Raw genomic sequence first — 17,248 nt, 5'->3', positions numbered from 1 at the left:
CTTTGCATTTAGATGATAAAATGTGCTCAGAAGGATAGGATACAGGAAGATAGAATTTGTTAGCAGTTTATATTACAAACACTTGATGGTTTTTAATAGGCCATGAGAAGCAACTGTAAGAGAAAAAAATGCAGGCTTAAACTGTCAATAAGTGCAACATGGTTTGGGTGATGATCAGTTACAATTAGTAGCACCCTGAGACTCACAGACATGAGTTGTGCTTCATATTGGACCCTTCAGGACAGCCACTGATAAAATATAACATATTCAGAAAAAGATGCATGAGTAGGGGGACATAAACAAAACAGCAAAGCAGGAAGCCCTGGGTTCTCCCAGCACAAACATTAACAGCAATTTACTGATGAATTTCCTTAGTGAGAAATATAGAAACTAGTTGAAAAGCTCCTGTACCCTGGGTAGACACAAAATCAGAATCACTGAAGCAGGTAGGGAGATCCAAGGCAATTCTTACTGCAATTCCTCCCCTTAGTACAGCCATATAATGTGGAAGCTTTAGCTTCTCCCAGGGGTGGGGAGGGTTTAGATTGTACATCTAATATCCCAGTGTTTCTGAAGGGGCTTCCTCGGATACTCCTAATGTCTTGCCAGTTGTAGAACTCCCAGGAGTGTACCACCCTCCCCTAGGATCTAGACTGGAGATGGTGTCTTGGGCTGGTAGATGCCATAGATCCTCCTTCTAGCTCAACACGGAATATAATGGAAATCCCTTCTCTCATTATGCTAAGTGAAATAAGCCAGTCACAGAAAGACAGTTTCTCATAAATTCCACTTAGAGGAGGTACTTAAAATAGCCAAATTTGTAGAATCCAAGAGAGGTGGTTTTCAGGGTTGTGTGTACATGTGTGCATGTATGTGTGAAGGGTGAAGAAAAATTACTAACCAAAGAGCATAAAGTTTCAGTTAAGGAAGACAAATATGCTCTAGAGATCTGCTGTACATTACTATGGCTAACAATGTGTTTTTCCTAAAAAATGGTCAAAAGGCTAGATCTTCTATAAAGTGTTGTATAACAATGAAATAAAATAATAGAAAAAATTGTATAGTTTTGCTGACTCAGAATCATGACAAACAGAACTTATGGTATTGGGTCATTTTCTGCATATGGTAGTGGGTCATTTTCATTTTGTTGTGAAATGAAAATTTCTTTTGGTAGGTGAAATAGAACACAGTTTTTGAGGGTGGTGGGCTTCCTGTTAACACACCCTTCTCAGGTTGTGGCTGATGCACTTGGTCACAGCCAAGTGCCATGAAAAGAAAATGAGTTTATTTTATGAGTAGGTGGATTTTATTTTATATTTTGTTTTTTGAAAAATGAAAGATACATGAGCTGTCAAAAGTGGAATAGTGGAAATTAGAAAAAAGGAAAAGAAAAATGAGGCAAAAGCTATTCTAGTAGCTTTCTTCTTTTTTGTTCTAACCAGAAGAATCAAACTCAAAATATTTAAATTGAGAAATTTCTTTTATCATAAAAATCAGTTATCCAAAAATGAACTAAGGCATGATGTGACTTAGGGAACTTTGTAACACTGGAGTTTTAGTGCAAACTAAAAGATCCTCTGCTGCTGTATGGCCATATTGTACGGCATAGAGTAGGTCCATGATGACGATTTGTTAAATGAGAAATATAGGTATGTTATAGAAAGAGTGAGGAGTTGGGTTTGACTAGTCTTTCTAAAATAATGTTGTACAAGATGATGACCAATACCCTTTGAAAAGAATGTTCTATTGTCATATCATCTTGTGAACTCCAGTGTTAGACTCTGACAGATTCCTTTATTGATAGATCACAAAAAGATTTAATATATATATTATATTGTATGTATGTGAATGTCCAAGAGGAGATATATAGAGACAACAAATCTTGGGCCATAAAACAACTTTTGACAAGACATTGCCTGGGAAATAATTTCTTAGAATGTTGGTTTGGGAAACACATGTCTAAATTTGTTTTTTAATCCTTCTCTTAGTTTTTAAAAATGTTTTTAAAGAGATGGGTGTTATATGACCATATGCTTCTACTAAACTTCGTAGTTCTAGCCACTTTTTTTCTGGATATTATAGTTGTTTTATAAAATGTATCCGCTAGTTAGTGAAAAAATAATTCTCCTTAACTTTATAATGTCTTGCTTGTTTCACTCACAAAATTGAGGTCTCATTCACTCACAGAAATAAGTATGACTTTCTTTGAATAGTTTTCTAATACAAAATCATTATCCTTTAGGAACCTTTCCAAGAATCGTTACATGGAGAAACAACCTCTCTCACAATGTCTAAAAACTGTTTCCAAATATATGCAGATGATTTTCCTACTTAAACATAGTTTTGTGGTCAAAAAGAGTGTTCACTGTCGTTGGACAAAATGAATTGAGACAAATTTTGAGTATTCCTCTCTCCAAATTAAAGAAGTCTTAGTATTTCTAGGCAAACACCATAAAAACTGCCTGTATTAACAGAGAAAAGAGCTCATTTCTTGAACATTATTTTTCAAAACTTCACCTCATGTTTTAACAACCCCAGATGACTTATGTTCCTGGCTTTCTTATTTGTTGCTTGGCTTTCGATACCTGAATTCAGAGAAATGAAAGATGGAAAAACCCCCAACAGGTCACCCAGTTCATTTCTTTAAAGAAAAAGACAGATGAATCTCATAATGTATTCCCTAACATCAACTTAATTGACGATAGGTCAAGGGTAAAATTTCTAAATCAGAAAAATTGGGATAAATTCAACCCTAGGATGCTTATTTTAATTTCCCCCATGTTCATGAATTGGAATTTTATTTTTTTATTTCTTCAAAAGTAAAACAAAAGGCTCATCACCATTCATTATATATCTCCTTCATCCTTACTTCCACCCACTACCTTTATCACCTCTGGTAACCTCATTTGATTTTCAGTGTCCACTAGTTTATTTATATCTTGTTTTGTACATTTATCCACTTAGTTTCCTTATATTACATAGATAGGTGGAATCATTCTATATTTGTTTTTATTTTTATGATCAATTTGTTTCATACAATCCCCTAGAGTTCTTTCCAATTTGCTACAGATGGTAACATTTCACCTTTCATAGCCAAATAATATGCCATTATATATACATACCATGTTTTCTTTATCCAGTTATCTTTCTTTAGACACTTAGTTTGCTTCTGTGTCTTAGCTATTGTGAATGCTATAGTCACCATTGTAATAGATACATGTCAAGTTCCCAACTTCATATTCTGTGGATCGATACCCAGAATTAGGAATGCTAGATGGTATGGTAGATCTGTTTCTAGGTTTTTGAGGAAGGTCCATAACTCTTTCCAAAATTAATGCACCAACTTACATTTCAGCCAAAAATGATAAAGGCTCCTCTTTTTTTCATATCCTCACCAACAGCTGTTGGCAATACAGTCTTTTTGATGTGAGCCATTCCACAGGTTTTGATTTGCATTTTCCTAGTAAGAAGTTGATAAAAAACATTTTTGCGAATGTCTCTTGGCCATCTTCTAATGGAAAATTTGTGGGTTTTTTATTGTAGTTCAACTGAATGAGTTCTTTAATCACAGTGGATATTAACTACTTATTGGATGTGCAAATTATCTTCTCCCATTCAATAGACTATTATTTTAGTCTGTGTTATTTTATTTCACTAAACAGAGGCTTTTTAAATTTAATGCAGTAAACTTTGCTTTTGCTTTCCTTTTCCTTGTTATTAGGTTCAAGTTCCCCAAGATATCTTTCTTGCCTATATTTTCTGCTATGTATTTAATGATTTTACTTTTTACATCCAATTTTTTTTTAAAGATTTATTTATTTGTGCATACAGAACTGGGGTACAGGCCAGAGGCTCAGGGGCGGCGAGAGGCTTCACCGGAGACAGAGTGGGGAACAGGACAGGCAGATTGATGAAGTACACTGCTGAGGGGAGCAGTGGGCGGGTCAGGAGAGGTCTGCCACGCCATGTGGTCACCTCCGGGGCAGGCGGGAATCCAACCATGTGGAAGTAAGTGGCTTTAGCTTGTTAGTGCAATGCTTTAACCTGCTGCGCCACCAGGGAGGGCCATTATATCCAAATTTTTAAGCCATGTTGAATTTATTTTTGTGTGTGGAGTTAGAGAATTATCAACTTTTATTCTTTTACATGTTGCTGTCCAGTCTTTCCAGCACCATGTGTTGATGAGATTTTCCTTTTTTCACTGTATGATTATGGTACTGTTGTCACAATTTAGGTGTTTCTATATACATGGACTTATTTCTTGACCCTGCATTCTATTCCATTGGTCTGTCTCTCTTTACTACAGTGCCATACTGTTGTAATTACTGTTATTTTGCAGTAGTACAGTTTGAAGTTGAATAACAATGATGCCCCATTTTTTCTTAAAAAGTATCATTGGAATTTTTATGAGAATTGCATTGAACATGTATATTGTTTTGTTTGAATATATTGATTTTACCTATCCATGAACCTGGGATATCTTTTCATCTCTGTGTCTTGTATATTTTTTACATTCATGGTTTCATTTTATTGCTCTTTTACCCCCTTTGTTAAATTTATCATTAGATTTTCTTTTTGAAGCAGTTGTAGGTGGAGTTGTTTTCTTGATTTTTTTTTTCTTCTTGCTCATTATTTGCATGTAGAAACGCAACAGCTTTGTTATTAATTTTGTAAACCGATGAACATGTTCAATTACCACTGTCAGGAAAAATGACCCCATTACTTTCTAACTGATCTCTTGGCATGAAGAGCCTAAAGTGACTAGGTAGCATCTAGAACTAAGATAGTACTCTCCCAGCATCCTGTGCAAGACTCAAAGAGCTTTCCAAGCCCAAGATGTTAGTGTTGTAGGGAAGAAAAACATGAATTCCTCACATATGTTACAAAATATGATAGAGATTCCTACTTCCATCCCTTTGTTTTTAGATCCATGTTTACCTTTTGGAGACAGGTTATATACCTAATAAATGTATCTCCTAGATACAGATGTCCCACTCTTTCAAAGAAAGAATTTTCTTTTCTTTTTCTTTTTGTCTCCTCACAAATTAAATTCCTGCTTTTATGATTTGAATTCACCAGTGAGTAAAAATCCTAAAACCACTTTCCTTAGTCTCACAAAGGCAGGGCATCAAGTCCCTGATCTCCTTCTCCCACATTTTCTGTGTAACTTTCATTTCTTGTAAGTAATAAATCTCTTTTTTCTGTTTCCTGAACATTATCATTGAAGGGCATCTTGCTACCATATTAGGAGCTCTAAGGGTTGGTCTGGTCATGATATCAATAGATTGAGACTAACACAAAATATACTTATATTATTGAAGGTCTGTATACTGGTGTGAGTAGTGGTTGGCACTAGTCAGGGCCAATATTATTGCCTATCCTAACAATCCTGGGAGATTGGATATCGTACTCAGATATCTTACCGCAGTGTGGGGCAAGTAACTGGTCCTAGACTAAATACCGCATTGGCCTCACTTTAAAGGCAATGCTAAAGGTGATCTGTCTTTTCCCAAGCGATTAAACTGCATCGTACAACAAAATATAATAATACTTGTAGAAATACAGTGTGATGAAGACAGATTTAATCACCATCAGATTCATACAGAACTTGGTTTTGAAGGAGTAGAAAGTACTGTACTGAAGCAATGAAGGCAGTGGGTCTACCCAAGAGTCTGCAGCCTCATTTCATCAGTGAAACAGGCGTAAGGGGGTTCTAGTGCCTTGTCTACCTTCAGAATCCCACAACTGAAAATTAAAAAATCTGTTGGCCTTGTGAAAGCAAACAATTTTCCTGGCTAAGGTAAGATTTGACACTGTAGCATCTTAGTGAATGATAACACTCAGATGAAGGTGATGAATAGTTTAGAATTCTCATAGAAGGAATTTAGGAATTATTTAAACTTTTGGAGCAAGAATATTGTATGATTAATTGTCTGTGATATTTGTAAATCCCAGGAAACACATAGAGGAGGTAGCCATTCACTATAGCCAATATAGAAATATTCTAGACAAATTATTCTTGGGTGAGTGTCTCCTAAGGTCCATTCTTTCTAGGCTGTTATCCGTCTAAACACTACAACACATTTTAACAGAATCTATTCTGGGTTAGGTGAGTGATGAATTAAATACTTAAGCATTTTTCTTGAAGAAATAGGAGCCACAAGATGAAAATATCTAAACAAAAGTTTATTGTGTAATAATCACACATTTTCACTCCCTGTGACCTTTGCTACACAGACATTCATTAGTATTTTGGGGGCAGGAAGGAGGGTGCAGCCAGATGAGGACATTTAAGAAACAAGCTATTGGTATGTGTTTATGTAGTTCAATGATGCTACTACAAGGGAATACAAAATCAGCCTCCAGGCTCAGGAAAGAGACTTTCCAATTTCATTTGCCCCCTCTGCGCTGCCGGAAATAGCGATTGTAGGCAGCGTTGTATCCATAAACCATAGCATAGCGTTCACAAAGTTTGTAGTCATCACAAGCTTCCCGACTGATCTCATAGGCTGGCTTGGTGCGTTCTCGAACCCTAGAAAATGGGACAAGAGAGGTCCAAATTGAGAAGCATGGGAGTGGAGAAATAAGATAAATAAAAACAAAGAATTAGAAAAAATTGCAGAGTCCCTCCACATCCCAATATTTAGGGATAGTTGAAGAACAGGAAAGAAAAGTGGAATAGGGAGACTTTTTTTTTTAAAATGAGCATAGAAATTTTCTTTGTTCTTCTTTCCTACCCCGTCCTTCCTCTTTCTAGAGATTAAAATAGTCTTCTAGAGATTCAGGAGGGTTACATCGTTTTTAAATTCTTAAGATTTGGGGATACAGTTAGAAATAATATAGGATGGAAAGCCAACTTTCTCACTTTGTTCAGATCTCGGCTGCTACACTGTAAAAGTACTTTCCTTCAATACCCACCTCTCTTGGGCTTTAGCTCTCCATCTCTGTTGTGGTGATATAAAGATATTTGCATTTCTCCTGTTTATAAAGGGACCTAAAATGGAAAAGAAATGTAATTACAGTTTTAGGAAAACAGTAGCTGAATATATTTCTATGAATGTTTTCTAACACAAATGCATTTGAAAGTTCAATTCATTTATTTCATTAAGTAGTTTTGCAAAAAAATTCAAAGGAGAAGAGAAAGCAGATTTTTAACTTTCTGATCAAAAGAAATAAATAACCATGTATGGATCTTTGAGCCTTAGAGACTTGTCACGTAGGCCACAATTTTTGCTTCTTTGTTACTGGTAAATGAACAGCTTCAGCATTATAAAGATAATGAACAAATTAAAAACAAGACTGTAATATTATTTCCTCCTATACTCAGCCATTGTAAGTTCAGAGATTTAGTAGCATCCAACATAATACTACATCTGTGGCCTTCCAGCACTCAACCTGTAATTCCATACTCTGACAGCTGTCATTACTCCTTGCTTTCCAGCTGTGTGGTTGATGTGGTAGCAACTTAAAATTTCCAAAGGAGATTTTATGGCTCCTAAATGTGTTGAAAGCCACTTTCAAATGCCATACTATACAAATTCAAACTTAAAAAAATTGCTCACTTGATATTTTTTATAGCTATGGATCTTTAAATTTCCAGAGGAGAACCTCTTATTTTTCTCCTGTTATGTATCACTATCTTGTCTATTTCAGAATAAGGAGATTCTTTAATACATGAGGTTAAATAAGGAAGTAAAATAATCACTTACTAATTTCATAGGATTCCATGCTTTCATGAGATTCTGGAATTAAAAGAAGATGTATATGTTGGTTATTTTTCACATACTGCAATGAATGCATTTTTCACAGACTACAATGGTCAGATTTATAGGGGAGGAAAGAGAGAAGAGAGCTGGGAAAAAGATGTAATATATTTAGTAGTATGGTTATCAAAAACTTCAGACATTTAGAATTTGAGTTATTTCTATAGCTCTGTCCTTGCTGTGACTATCTCTGCACATTAGTTTCTCATATTTATTTTTAATAATGTTTTTTATTGAAGTAACATTGCATTTTAACATTACTGTTTCAGCTGTGCGTCTCTACACTCTAGTTTTTCTGATGTTGAGGCAATCAGTGGTCACAACCTTGCCAAAATTTCCTACGGGCTGCAAGATCTTCAGGCTAGTGAAATAAAAACTCAAGTGCTGCAAGCAAGTCTAGAGGGAGCCTTCTTTGATTAATTTGGGACCCGTCTGAGAGTAAGGTGGAAAAAGGGACAGATGGGCCTAGGAAACCGTCAGATGTCTCTAGGCAGGCTGGGCAGAAGCTCAGTAGAGCTTTACCAAGACAAGTTTCCAAGAGGTTCCAAAAGCCTCTTAAGAACTGGTATGACGTTGCCAGCCACAGAAACCACTGGCTCCAGCTGACAGCTTATACTGGGCACAATGCCAGGTCAGAGGAAACTGAGATGGTGGCAAAGCAAAAGTTTTCTTCTTTCAACCACTCTCCCAAACACAGCAGGTAAATATGGTAACACAGGCTTATATTTGTAATTAAGTGAATTTGCTTATTAAAAAAGCTAAAAAGGAAGCGAAACGAGGAAATCAAATACTCTGTTACAGAGACCCCATGAATAATTTCAAGAGTAAGAAGCCAAATACATATGGCTGTTATTACAATCTAGGCTTGAGTGCAGCTAAAATGTTCAGATAACTGGAGTGTAAGACTGACTTATCTAAATTTCATTTCAGATTTCCTTTCACTAGCTTTGACAGTATATACAAATCATTCAAAATTTATTTTTTGATGGCAGAAATTATGAAACCTACTTTTCCCTGAGCTTGTATAAATCTAAAACATTACTTTTAAATTAGTTGACTGAACTAATGTAGTAAGTCCATTTGTCTAGGGACTTTGTTCTGGCCCTAACGAGAATTAGACTTGCCACTTCATGTGAAAACTGTTTGTTTTAAAGTTAAGTGATTCAAGCAATAACCTTAATGAATTGTTACCAGAGATTAAACATCCTTAAAAATGAGAACTCAGGGGTTGGGAATTTTTATATCCTTTTGAAAGAGTGAAATTTCCAGGTGACTTACCACAGAAAAGCCTTAAAAGTAGCACACAAAAGCCTGAGTATTTAGGATATAAGTAGGATTTATTGGACTAGATTAGGGAATGTGGGCTTGGGAAATGTTAAATTGATAGCACTTAAAAATTATACTAGAGAAAAATTATAATAGTGTAAAGGGGAAGAAGGAAAAATTGAAGTATTGAAGTAAGTTATAGTCAGAGGTAGAAGAGAAGAGGCAGAAAAACACAGGAGAAAGGTTTCTCACCATAACACAAGGTTGCCATAGCTAAGACAGCCAGGATGGAGAGGAGTAACAGGCTCTTCATGGTCTCTCTGTCGTTCTGTGGGTTGGTTCCACTGTCTTGAGCAGAAGTAGGGAGAGAGGCGCCTATAGGCTTTTAGTGAAAGGCTTTGGAGTTTTTATAAGAAGTAGAGCAGCTGAAAGGGGCGGAACCAGAAGGAGGGGGCCCAAGAAGGTGGGGACATTGGCACTGAACTAGCACTGGGACTTGTCCCAAATACTCATTCCTTCCAGTTAGTATCTACTCCAGGCAGACCTGACTGCGGTTCAGCAGGATGCTGGCCTGGTGCAGAAGTTGTGGCCGCCCTAGGTTTGGGGTCAGACCTGGGCAGAGATCCACAGAGAAGAGAGTTGCCACAAATACGTGTTTGTCTTTCTAATTCCTTCTCTGATCTACCCTCTTGGCCTTGACTGTGGGCCTTTCAGGTTTGATCCATAGACAGAGCTATAGTGTTCTTTTCACACCCCCAATGGACTGATGAGAAGTTCTAGGGGGAGGAAAGCCTTCATTTCCTATGCTGATTCTAATTTTGATTTATCTTCCCAGTGGGTCAAGCGATCAATTCTGAACTAACCAGGCATTACCGATATGACACACACCTTTCACTTTTGTCCAGTTGCTCAGCAGGGTAGAACTTTCCAGAGACTTGTGAGTTTTGTCTTTTCAGTTTGCTCCTCAGTAACTTGCCCATCCAGTTATGCGACTGTCGTCCAAATTTGTGCCCTAATGCTCTCGTAGGCAGTGTATCACTATCTAAAGTGCAGCAAGGATAACAGGGTACTTACCACTCATTTTCTAAAGGCATTGTCTTGATAATGAACTATTCAATATGCTGTTAGTGAGTGACAGATGAGACATAAGATACTATTTTAAGTACTGTGAGGAATCCAGAGACAAACAAGAAGCATCCCTAAGGAGGTAAGTGATAGCTTCTTATATTCACTTTGCTCTTTAGCTGACATGGATACTTAAACACAGATTTTTCACAAACATACTGTACTCTCTGTAGTCCTCAGTGCTGGAAAAGCTGTTTCTTTTCTTGTAAGAAGAGGATTACAGTTTCTATCAGCTGTGTCTCTGTTGCTTGGATCCTCAAGAGTGGTTTTGGCAGAAAATACGCTAGACTCACAGAGCAGCAGACTGTAGAGCTGAAATTGCAGGACCTCTGATTCTTGGCTGAAACAGCAAAAAGGTCAGGATGTAGTGGATGGGTCTGCTTTTAATGATTTATTCTAAGGAGCACTGATGAACAACTAGGTGGCACCTCATGCTTTTGTTTTTTTGGGGGGGCTGGACTTTCTCTTCCAATCCACAATCTTTTATGTGCTTTTATAAATATAGAAGGATTCATTCTTGGAAGAAATAGTTCAGTTGTAATCTGGAGGCTTATTGAGATCTGAGGGATAATAAAATTCAGGCTGTCTTGCCAGATTTCTTCATTTCAAGATATATAATCTTGTGATGAAATCTTAAACCAAGAAATCAGTGCATGTTCATCCCTGATAAATTCAACCTTCACAATTTCTACTCAAAAGATCAGTGGCTATTCTTCTATTTAAACTACAAATTTGGCTTCTGTGCTCTTTGTAGAAAATTTATTATCCCGATCACCATATTGTCCACAAATAATTTAAAGTGCAAACATCTGTTTATTATGTTGCTTGGTTTTGAGAAAATAGGGTGACAATTATTTTATTTCATATAGCATTTTATATGTATTCAATTTAGTTCCTAATCCTCACTTAACATAGTTAATGAAATAAGTTTAGTTCCGATGTTTCAATCCTAAAACCAGTGGACAGCCCACTACCACCTCCCCTGCCTTCTCCAGAAATCATCTGAGCTCTCTCTTTTTCAGTTATACACATGCACTTAGTCATCTACATTATCTGGGTCTTCCCCAGTTCCAGGCATCTCCTCTACTCCCATGTCTAAATAACTGTGCCCTTTCAGCCTTTTGATTTCATGGCTCTTAGGTGCTTTTTACACTCTGAGTTCAAAGTTGAAAATCTTACACTTTCATTTCCAACTTCCTTTATGTCTTTTTACAAGTCACTTTTATCATGACTTTTGCTGAATTTCTTTAACTTCTATGTATTTTTTTTTTTTGCTTGTTTTTGTTTTTTTCTTTTTTTGGTAAGGTCTCTTGGGAGCTGTCTCTTACCAGTCTATTTTTCCTCCTTTCCCCTCTTTTCCATCTATTCCTTGCTTCTCTTGTGACAAATGTCATATGAGATTCTTTAAATTATTGACAGCAGTGAGAATTCCAAGCCCTTCTTTTTCTTTTCTCCTATATCACTCTTCTTCTCAAAAATAATTTTGTATGTGCCTACTCCTCTCATATGCATTTGTGAAGAGAGCTTGGGTTATTCATGAAGCGGGATGGAGGCTCTGTATTAGAAAGGGCCAAAGATTTGTTCAGCTTTGAGAACAGAGGACAAAAACGGAGAGAGGAAAAAAGTGGAGGGGGGCAGGAAGGAATGGGAAGAACCTTGTGGATTTTGTTTGCTGAGGTTTTGGGTCGATATTGAGTTGTACAAAGAAAAGTTTAGAGGCAGCTGCAGGATGTGAGATGCATTAAACATGAGAGGTAGGAAAAGCCAAGTAAGAGTTTGCTTTGGTTATAACTTCAGTTGGCTGAGAATTTCCAGAAAATATTGCAATTGTTAATTAATTTTGACTATAAGTTGCTTTTTTCTAATTGGGGTATCATAAAGGTTAGGCTACATGAAGTTCCAATTTATATTTGGATTTTCAATAATTATGAAAATCATTTATATAGACATTTCCTCCTAGCTAAAGAGGAGGCTTCTTTTGTGGAGACAATTTTTGAAGATCCTTCCAGAAATGACAAAGTTATGATGGAGACTGATATGATTGCCAGTTTTTTCAGATTATACAGGGCTCTCATGTGAGGTTGACAGAGTGGTCTAACGCAGTGCAGAGGTAACGTGGAGCAATTTGAAATTGATTGTACCTGCCCTCGGGAGGAAAAGAATCATGATCACTCCTTCATGAGACAGAAGTCATCCTCTCATCCATTTATCTATTTATCATCATTCTGTCTGCCATCCATCCATCTGCTCAACTAATGAATGTATTGAGCACCTACGGTGTGCCATCTTTAGGCTAAAAGATATAAATGTGGACTGTACCCCAAAGACTCAGCTGTGCACTTAGATCACAAATTTAATTATTGTCTTCTCTTTTTGAAAAATTCATTTTGTCAATCACGTGCTTCAGAGAAGATCAAGTGATGCACTTCCTCTTTGGGCTAACCTTTTTAATTAGGATGCGGGAACATCTTTGTTTTCAGAGCACTTTGTGAAAAACACTAATGACAAGCTCAGATAATTATGAATTCAAGAATGAAGGAGAAGGAGGATTAACAGAGTTGCCAGAAATTGCTGTGGGGAGAAGCTTCTGCAAGATGTTTATTTGCTGGAAGATATGCCAGAAGAGTTCTCCCTTTTCTGTAGTATTTCTGTGGATAGTAATAATAAAGTTTATGCATCATATCCCCAACAGTTCTACCACCCCCTCCCTCTTTTTCTTTCCCAGACTGCTGGGAATTTTGTCTCTTTGAGGAATTTTCCTGGCATCATTCAGATTTTTTTTTTTTGGCTGTTCCATAAGATTTGGCTTTATTTACAAAATGTTGGTTTTATGAGTTCATATTATTATTTTGCTGGCAGTACTAAAACTCCTGCTTTTGCCAATAAAGGGAAAAGGCAACGGAGAGACGATTTAGGAAGCAGCCCTGGAAATGAAATAGAAATCACCTTCTAGGACATCAAAGGCCAATGCAAGAAGAAACCAGCCAGCTTCATATGATGGGCAGACCTCTTCTGTTACTTTCAGGGAAGCTGCATCTCAGATTTCTTAATTTCTTCATTGGAGTCACTGAATCCTTCAGCCTTTTGCTTATTAACTTGTCTTAAGTGAACTAAATGAAAATGTTGTGAAATTTAGGTATGTGAGGAGTATCTGTAGAACCATGGATATAAACTTTTGGGGAAAGGTGAGAAGCCTGGATATTAAATAAGCCGAGTTCCTGAATGGAAACAGCTGTAATTTTAATTTTCTTTCCAAATAGATATTTTCCTCTACCCTTTTATTTTCCATGAACACTTCCATTTTCAAGTAAAAGAGCATCTAGCAAGTTAAAACTATCCCACTACTCAAGAGATTAAATTCATCATGCATTCATTGTTTACTATATACTACTTGCTATGAGGATCACATTTTGTTCATTGTTGTTATTTACATCTCATGACAATCCTAGAAACAGCTTAATTACTCACATATTACATATAAAAAAATTAAGGGGTTATATAATTTATCCAGGGTCACACGCACAGTGACTAAATAGCAAAGACAGGATTCAAAAATGGCTGTTTGATATCAAAGAACATGACATTAACTGTTGATACAAGCCTGCTGTATTCCCTCAGTTTTTGATACTTGCTTAAGTAATTCTGTGACTATATTCACATTTTAAAATGCATGTTTAAAAAATTATCTCTTTAATATCCTTTAAAATAAGACTCTAGGAATTAAGTATTTGCATATTGCCATTTAAGCCCAAATAGTTAAATGACTTATAAAATCAGAAAAAGTGATGAATTGGGTTATTAGAACCCAAGTCTCTCATTTTTCTCTCCAGGACTTTGCATGCTGAAGTGTTGGCCCAAACAAGCTCCAACTCAAATATATTGCTTTCCAAAACCTTTCAGCTTACTCCAGGAATCATCAAGTCTCATCCCCATCTATGAACACTCATTTGCTGACAGTCATCTGACACTAACTCTGGTCTCGTACATTAAAACACTGGCTCCACAGTGTCTACAAAGCCACTTTCTACATTTCCTCAGATTCCAAGCAGAAATGGAAATCTAGGCTCAGTTGACAACATGCTGCTTCAACTTGAAGCAACATAGAGAACAGCATCTAGTCTCCTCTCTTGGCTGAAGATGAAGTTAGCAGAGGCTGGACACTTACTCCTCAGATTCTGGCTGCAGCTTCTGGGTGAGGGTAAAGTTGAAGTCAGGGGAATTTCTCCCATGGTACCATGGCCTTAGCTGGAGATGTAGGCACCCTTTAGATCTGTTTTTGTTCATGCCTTATTTCTGCCTCATCCTTGTATTCTCCTTTCATATTACCCCAAATAACCATTTTATTATAACCAAATAGCCTTCATGCACACACACACACACACACACACACAGAAATATTATTCAGCATGAATGAACCTAAATGACCTCACACTAAGTTAAATCAGCCAGACACAGAAATACAATTACTGTGTAATCTCATTTATATCTGGAATCCAGAAAAAAATCAAACTCAAACAGGGAATAGAATGGTAGTTGCCAGGGATGGCAGGGGTTGGTGGAAGAGAGAGAGGGAGGAAAGTTTGGTCAAAGGGTAAAAGTTTCAGTTATTCAATGAATAATTTCTAGGTACCTAATATGCAGCATGATATTAGTTAATATTAATAATATTAATGTAGTTAATAATACTGTATTGTATGTTTGGACTTTGCTAGGAGAGTAAATTTAAGTGTTATCACGCCAGGAAAAAAAGGTAATTATGTGAGATGGTGGATATGTCAATTATCTTGATTGCTTTAATAATCATTTCACAATGCTTTCCCATATCAAACTATCATGTTGTACATCTGAAATTTTTTTCCCAAATTTATTTATTTATTCATACAGAACTGGGGTACAAGCCAGAGTTGCAGGGGTGGTGAGAGGCTTCACCAGAGAAAGAGTGGGGAGCAAAACAGGCAGATCAACAAAGTACACTGCTGAGGGGAGCAGTGGGCGGGTCAGGAGAGGACTGCTGCACCATGTGGATCACCTCTGGGGCGGGGATGGAACTGAAGTGGCTGTGGCCAGCTTGCAGTGCTGTGTTCTAAACCATTGCACCATAACGGAGAGCCTGTACATCTGAAATTTACACTATTTTTATTCATCAGTTTGGGATGGATTAAATGCACTAATGAATATGGAGTTCCTCTATTATTGGCTGGCAAGTAATGTCATAGATTTTATTTCATAAAAGATCTGGTTGCCTCCATTGGTTTACTGCCTTTCCCTTCCAAGTAGTTCCCTTCCAAGCTGCTGATGACCAAAGCTGAGTAGAGAATACAGAAAATGGGAGCGATCAGGCCAAGATCTCACCCAGTAGTGCCTAACTGGGAACTGGAAGAACTAGTTCAGTCCTGACACTGCCTTGCTGTGCCTGTGTACATTTTGAATAACTCATTTCATTCTCTTTTTAAATATGAGTTGGAATAGACTTTATAAATTTTGTGCTTCTAGGTTATTTTACCCTTACAATTGATAAGCAACATAGAGAAATTACTATGTAAAGGGTGTTTGAAAAGACACCCTTTTATTAATGCAGTTTTGCAAAGTGTGCTCCTTTGTGTCTGGATGTCCAGCACTGGGCCTGCAAAAGAGCCTCTGCAAAGGCTCCATTCAAATCACTGCCTGCCCATAGGCCTTGTCTGTTGTTACTTCTCAGTATAGTCAAATATCTTCATTCATTTGCGCTGAAACTGATATGTTTTGACATTCCTGCAACCACAAAAATAAAGGCTATATTTTCAGGCAGGGTTTGGTCAGTGAGGAAAATCTGAAAGCGATCTGACGCTCTATAATTCCTCTCTGTTGTTTAATGCATCTAGCTACTGCAAGTCCCCCCCCCCACCCCCCAATAAGAGGGCATTTAGAAAAGAAAGTGTAGGCAGACCATAAAGGGAGGTTTTCCAGGTTAGTATTTGGGATAGTATAGTGCAGAGCATCCTTTTGCTGATTAAGCTAAGAAGTGAATGGGCTGTGGAAGAATATTTTCCCCATTTGTCCCTGAGAGAATTGTCCTGGATGATGATACAGTGAAGTGGGGATTAGGATGACCTCTGGAAATTTCTATTCAGCTGTGCCCACTGGCAGCTGTTTAAGGTGTTCTTAAGCAGTGCTTGTTTGAAAGTTGGTGGCCCCTTCCCAACTGGTTCTTCCAATTTATTATCCTCTTTGTTCCCTGTCTTTCTCACAATTCTAGATTACTTATTTACTTACAAGCTTTTTAAACATTTATTTCAAAAAATTGTGTTATTCTTATTAAAATAAATACAACACTGTATGATTTAGGGGTGTTTTCACACCTTTCTGGGTATGTGTTACCACCCCATCTGGCTGCTTCTGGTGTTGAGGATTTGTGCGCTCATGATGGGATTCTGAAAGACATTTATATTTTTGAGGGAATGAAGGAATTTTTCATTGGAGTTATTTTTGCTCTTTGGTAAGAGAAAAAAATGGGTGGGAGTAGGAGTGGGATCAAAAGGAAGAGAAGATAAACTGAAAGGAACAAAAATGTAATGTCAGTTTTTGCTTCATTTGTAGAGAGCAATAGCTCTAGAGGGCACATACAGGGCTATAGGCTGGGGTGTGGGATTTTTAAGGATGAGAGTCAGACATGAGCATTTGTTTTTTTTCTTCTGCCACACTACAAGGTCTTTGAGATTAGCTTCCAAGTCTTTTGTTATTTAAAACACACAGCTTGAATTAAACCAATATCTCTCTTACATGAATTCCTAATTCTTTGGAGACATATTAGTGAAAAGAGCTTGGGCCTTTTCAGTCAGCTTGGCTGAATATGAATTCTCCTCCTGCCCTTTCTCTAATTCTTACTTTTCATCTAAGAAAATCGGAAGGGATGATATAAAGCAGCTTATAGAATTGTAGTAGCTTATAGAATTGAGTTGGTGCATACAAGCACATAGCTTGTACAATACTGGGATATTATATATATTTATCATGAAAGTAGCTGTTATTGTTATTTCTAACTACCTTCATCACCCGGGATAAATCATTTTCTTACTGAATATGGAAGGGATGGCAATTATTATATGAATTGTTGT

At 37.0% G+C, this 17,248-nt stretch overlaps 2 protein-coding genes across 2 annotated transcripts in view; one reads left to right on the top strand and one right to left on the bottom strand.

Moving 5' to 3' along the window:
• Positions 1-6,177: 6,177 nt before the first annotated feature.
• Positions 6,178-9,399, bottom strand: MGP (matrix Gla protein). Its single transcript, XM_004693133.2, has 4 exons — positions 9,282-9,399; positions 7,710-7,742; positions 6,919-6,994; positions 6,178-6,532 (listed from the first exon to the last, which is right to left on the bottom strand). The coding sequence occupies exons 1-4, from the start codon at positions 9,340-9,342 to the stop codon at positions 6,391-6,393; spliced, it is 312 nt and encodes a 103-aa protein (XP_004693190.1). The 5' UTR covers positions 9,343-9,399; the 3' UTR covers positions 6,178-6,390.
• A 782-nt stretch (positions 9,400-10,181) lies between these two features.
• The window catches only part of PDE6H (phosphodiesterase 6H, cGMP-specific, cone, gamma), a 79,355-nt gene continuing 72,288 nt past the window's right edge, over positions 10,182-17,248 (top strand). Inside the window, exon 1 of the mRNA XM_004693251.2 lies at positions 10,182-10,236. The gene's annotated coding sequence lies outside the window, so the exon portion shown is untranslated. The remainder of the gene's footprint in view (positions 10,237-17,248) is intronic.

This window comes from Condylura cristata, unplaced genomic scaffold (assembly GCF_000260355.1).
Source record: "Condylura cristata isolate star-nosed mole 26May11 unplaced genomic scaffold, ConCri1.0 scaffold00036, whole genome shotgun sequence".
NCBI classification, from domain to species: Eukaryota; Metazoa; Chordata; class Mammalia; order Eulipotyphla; family Talpidae; genus Condylura; species Condylura cristata.
Note: the sequence above shows the minus strand (reverse complement) of the source record. Positions and strands in the feature narration are given on the sequence as shown.